Raw genomic sequence first — 5,378 nt, 5'->3', positions numbered from 1 at the left:
TGAAAACTATAACAAGCACAAAATGGTTATGAGGTCGTTCCCAGGGACTGACCCCATGCTGAAAGAGTTAAATAGATGTTGGTTATCTTTAATACTTGTGTCAATTTTCTTGGCTTTGGTGTCATGCAAACATTGAACTTACTATTATTGTTATGCTTTAGTCTTTGAAGATCAATTTGCTTGTGTTAAAGAAGTTAAATTTATTCTATAACACAGAATAGGACTATTGTAGGCTTCACAAATTTTTGGTTAACTGTAAATAATTCTTCATGAGGAGTATTAATAAAATATGGCATTGTTCTTCATGTTCAGTAAAGGAAAAGTGGCGAAAAAAGAAAAAAAAAGGTTTAGTTTTTTGGATTTTCTTTATATAAGTGTACTGTGTTTAGTACTTAATTCATTTTTTTCTCCTTATGGAAATATCAGTAAAGTTTTGTTATTGGATGTTTATGTGTAGACTAAGAAGCACTTAGAAGAAATGATTGATGAGCTTAATGCTGGTAGACCTCAATGTCCTGTAGGGCTGAATACACTGGTTATTCCTCGCAAGTCTACCATATCATTCAGTGAAAAACAACCGTATGTGTACCTGATATGTGGACACGTCCAAGGGCTTCATGACTGGGGGCTGGACAAGAACTCGGATAGCAGAACATGTCCAATGTGTTTAAAAGTAAGTTTTCAATACTTCAAGAATGAGGAGGAAAATTACATGAAAAACAAAACTTATAGGATAGAATGAAAAATTTCTATGAAGAAAGGAAATAGATTAAGATATTTACTGTAGTTCTAAATCTTATACATAATGCTTTAAGATAACTCAGTTTTACACAAACACGTATAATAAGGCTTGCATATATTGTTTTTATGCATAGCATGTTCTAAGCTTAAAAACTTGCAATATATGTTATTTCTTCCTGCCTTTTGTATCTCTTGTACTTAAGCAAAGCACTCTGCCAAACTGTAACTTCCCAAAAAACAGGTTAATTCTATCAGTATTGAAAATTGCTTCACAATATGAAATACATTTGTTAAGGTATGTAACAGTTTATTTCACTAAATAACAAGTGCAAATTTAATAATTTTATTCTAATGAAATCTACTTATTCAGGTTTATTTGAGGTTTTTTTTTTCAACGGTTGAAGAGTGATGACTTTAACATTTAGAACAAAAATTTGTGAAATTTTAATATCCGTTTTCAATAGCACCAAAGTTTTCCAGTGAAAGAAATGTAAATTAGTTGATTGAAACAAATGAACTAAAATACTGTACTTCATGCTGTACATCTGGATCATTTAACACACTTTCAGCAAATCTGACTTGAAGGTATGGTGTTATACGAACAACACACTTTTATACAGTTGAGCTTTTTTCTTCTATTTAACTGGCTTGACTGACTTAAATGTAATTGAAAATATACCATTTTATGATTTGCAGTTTCACTTCCAGCTCAGTATATGTGGTAGTTCCTTTCTCTGACACTATACCATCATGTCTCCCCAGTTAAACTAAAGGTATTCATACACTTTTTTATTTCAGATTGTAATTTTATTATTAAAACAATTAACTCATATTTAGCTTAATTTTAATGATAATGTAGATTACAAGTCATTTCTTTAAAACATATTGATTGACATTTTCACCTGGAAGTCCTTAAAATTACATCTGCACCTTCCAGACTTGTTTGATAATTTCCCAAATGCTAACTGTTATTTGTCATTTACAAGTCATTTCTTTAAAACATATTGATTAACATTTTCACCTGGAAGTCCTTAAAATTGCATCTGCGCCTTTCAGACTTGCTTGATAATTTACCAAATGCTAACTATTATTTCGAACTCAGGCATCAGTGAGATAACATTGTCAGCAACATTGAATAGTGTTTAGAGATTTTCTTTTAAGTTGAAGTGGTATTTCAACATAAATGTGGTGCATGTGATATGATGGAATTAAACTTAAAGCTATTATTAGTAAAGACTATGGCCACAGTTAAGAATTCTCTGACCCAAAAAAGCCATTGTAACAAAGCTGGCTAAATCTTAATAAGAGAATAAAAATTTGAAATTAACAAAGACTCCCGAACCTTCAACCACACTTCACAGTTAACTACTGTTTTTCCTGAGAAAGATGGCCAAAACACTGAAATTGCAGTAATCAAGTATACACTTGTCAAATGAACATCTGTGTTTCTGGTCTATTTAAATGTGGCTTTGAAAGCTGAGGTTCACTTACAGTAGAGGTCTATGGGAAGTTTATCAAGGTGTGCAGTCTGGTGTTGGTCTCCCTGCTCTTTGTAGCAGCTTGTAACAATGAATTTTTTGGTGTATGATAATAGTATGTAATCGTGACTATTAGTATGTGTACGATTGAAGATGGAGACAATAGTTCCAAGGGTTGCATGAGAACTGGAACATAATTCTTTTAAAGTGCAATTAACCTCAGCATTTAAAATCTTAGTAATTCAAGTTCCATTGAATCAATATCTGTACTGTGCTCGATTCATCTGATGGATAATCTGGATAGGGGAATAAGAAGTTTTCTTGTCAGGATAAAAGTTTTGTACTCTAAAAACATATATAGATAAAGTAGATACAAACTGTATAACTAGTGTCTTTGTTCATCAAGTTTCAGAAATATGGATCAGGTTAATTTGCTAAAACAGGTGTTAATTGAAGACTTTTGCTCAAAAGGTTATTAGTGTCCTTAGTATTTATTTCTTGCGTTTTTGTTATTTTGATAAATTTTGTTTGTAAAAGAAATCTGATATTCTAAGCCAGCATGATATGTTTTACTAATGGTATCCCCCATTATATGAGTGGTGACCTGTATGTGTCAAGTGATATACTGATATAGAATTTTTATAAATCTATGAAGTTTACTGCTGCATGTATTAATTAATTATTTTTAAATTTATAGTAATTGTTTTAAACTTTAGGTTGGACCTATTGTTAAACTATGTATGGGTATTGAACCTGCCTTCTATGTGGACAGTGGTCCTCCGACATTTGCCTTTAATCCATGTGGACATATGGCATCAGAACAAACTGTGAAGTAAGGAGAAAAGCAAGAACTTGTAGAGGTAACAAATTAAACAGCTTTCACCTCATTAGCCTAAATAAGATAATTTCATTACAATGAAACCGAAACTTGATATTTTTTGCACTTGATACTAAAAACAGTTATTTGTACAAACTATCAAAGCAATAACCTACTACTAAATGTCAGTAAATACAAGCCTTCTATAGTGTAAAAAATAATATGAAGTAGTTTTGTTTACACAGGCTAACAGAAGTAATCACATATTTTTTATCATTTTGTGATTAAATGATTTGCATAACTTCATAATTTAAAGTAAGAAAACACTTAGATTTTAAAAATTAGTATAAATACTTTTTTATTGGTATTATGATTATTAATCCTTTGTAGGAATAGATGTAAATGTCTTTATGCTGTTGATAAATTGGAAGAACTGAAATTATATTTGACAGTTACTCCATTTTTTTGCTTTGGGTATTTGGTTGTTTTAATAAAAAGATATTTATGCATAAGATGTAATGATAGTCTTGTACACTGAACAAAGTAATGTAATGTACTCTCAATGTTTGACTTGAACCAGTCAGATTATTTGTGTGTTGATCACCATTACTGATTGAAATCATTTTTTCAGTATCTAAGTTATGCATTTTCTGAATGTAAATTAATGACCATGACAGTATCTTAATGTTTGTTTTTCCAAAGCATTATAAGAGGAATAGGTATATGCTTTTACGAGTGAGTTGGGAACAGGAAATGTTTTAACTAATACCAGGATAGTTTTGGCATTCTTCACATTTAGTGACATTCCTGTAATAAATCATCTACAATGCATTTGTGACATTATAAGTATAGATTATGTAGGTGATATAACTTATATTCTTTGTATTCAAGTAAAAAGTGATATGCAACCTTGATACAAGTGTGTAAATACCATTACTAAACATTTTTCACAACTTTTACAGTGTAGTACATAAGTCTAATGGAATGAACTGTTCTTTTTAATAATGTTGCTTGTTACAGTAACATCTAGCATGATTAATCACCTTACTGTGTTGTTCTACTATTGCAATATATAATAATTGGTATAAGTTGTTATTAGTGGGTTCATATTAGGATAAAGAAGTGTTAGTTTTCACCAGTGTTATAATAATACATCACATACTGTCTTGTAGGTATTGGGCCTCTGTTCCCATTCCACATGGCACCAATGGTTTCCAGGCCACTTGTCCGTTCTGTGCCACTCCTCTATTTGGTGATCCAGGCTATGTGAGACTAATTTTTCAGGACCATGTAGACTGACAACATGTGTTTCAAAAACTCTTTCTTACTGTGAACAAACTCAAGGCTGTTTTCCAGGGTGCCAGTTTCACAACAGGAATGTGAAGGCCTTGCAGGTCACTTTGGGTTCACCCAGTGATTGATCAAATCTTCCAGCTTTTGTTGACTCAGTAATTATGTACTTGCATCCAATGTGCTTCTCCCACAACTGTGGTGGAGGCCAGAACCATGAGAGAGCCTGTTTCAAGATGTACCTGATGCCTGAATTCAGTATCTTTGTATAAATTGCCATTTGTGGTCTCAGTGTACAGGTTGTGTTGTTTCTTGAAACTGTGTAGAAAAATTTGTATTTTTTGAAAGCCATAAGTTGACCTTGTGGTATTGTATAATATGTAAATCTTGTATTTTTATTTTCTCTGGTAACTTGTTGACTTTTTTTTTTTTGTGCATGTTTTCTTTCTGTTCATGTTCTATTTTAATTATTTTGTTTTTAGAGAGAAGTTGTAGGTAGTGAAGAACAGCTGGCTGTGTTGCTAAAATCACATCCAGTGAAGTGAACTATTGCAAAATGTTGCAGGTTGTTCTAATTATCTAACCCAGAAAGGTTTCATGTATAAAAATAAAAGAAATATTTCTTTATCTATATATACATGTAGAGTGTTCTTGTTAGAGAACTTGCAATATCAACCTAAGATGATTTCAGTTAGTAAAGTTATAAGTATAACTTTTGCCTTGTGACTTCATCAAGATTATATTTTAGCCCTGCTTAAAACTTCAGTGAGAAGAGTTATCTCACATTTTCATGTTGGAGCAAAAAGGTTTCATACATGAAAATTTTAAGAATTTAACCGTTCATGAAAAACATAGTTGAAACTCTTTTAAAGTTACTAATAATAAAGAAGACAGCTTTAAGAAAGATGTGTTCTATAAGACCAAATTAAGAATTCATTGTTCCTTCATTTTGTTTTACTGGTAGTGCTGAAGTGGTAGAAAAACACCAATCAGTCTAGAATACGTAAATTTTATGTAAAATGCTGGAAAACATTATTTGCATGAGTTAGTGT

General features: G+C 31.4%; 1 protein-coding gene across 2 annotated transcripts in view; it reads left to right on the top strand.

Moving 5' to 3' along the window:
- LOC106461887 (protein pellino-like) overlaps positions 1-5,038 on the top strand; it is a 34,426-nt gene extending 29,388 nt beyond the window's left edge. Inside the window, exons 9-11 of one of the 2 annotated variants that reach the window (XM_013921757.2) lie at positions 458-673; positions 2,936-3,051; positions 4,209-5,038. In XM_013921757.2, the coding sequence (XP_013777211.1) occupies positions 458-673; positions 2,936-3,051; positions 4,209-4,335 (459 nt within the window). In that variant the 3' untranslated portion in view covers positions 4,336-5,038. Of the gene's footprint in view, positions 1-457; positions 674-1,437; positions 1,515-2,935; positions 3,052-4,208 lie in introns of those variants that run through there. The other variant, XM_022388950.1, reaches the window with a different exon arrangement.
- The last annotated feature ends 340 nt before the right edge of the window (positions 5,039-5,378 follow it).

Source organism: Limulus polyphemus, unplaced genomic scaffold (assembly GCF_000517525.1).
Source record: "Limulus polyphemus unplaced genomic scaffold, Limulus_polyphemus-2.1.2 Scaffold41, whole genome shotgun sequence".
Lineage (NCBI taxonomy): Eukaryota > Metazoa > Arthropoda > Merostomata > Xiphosura > Limulidae > Limulus > Limulus polyphemus.
The sequence above is the reverse complement of the archived record's forward strand: the minus strand, read 5'-3'. Positions and strand labels throughout refer to the sequence as shown.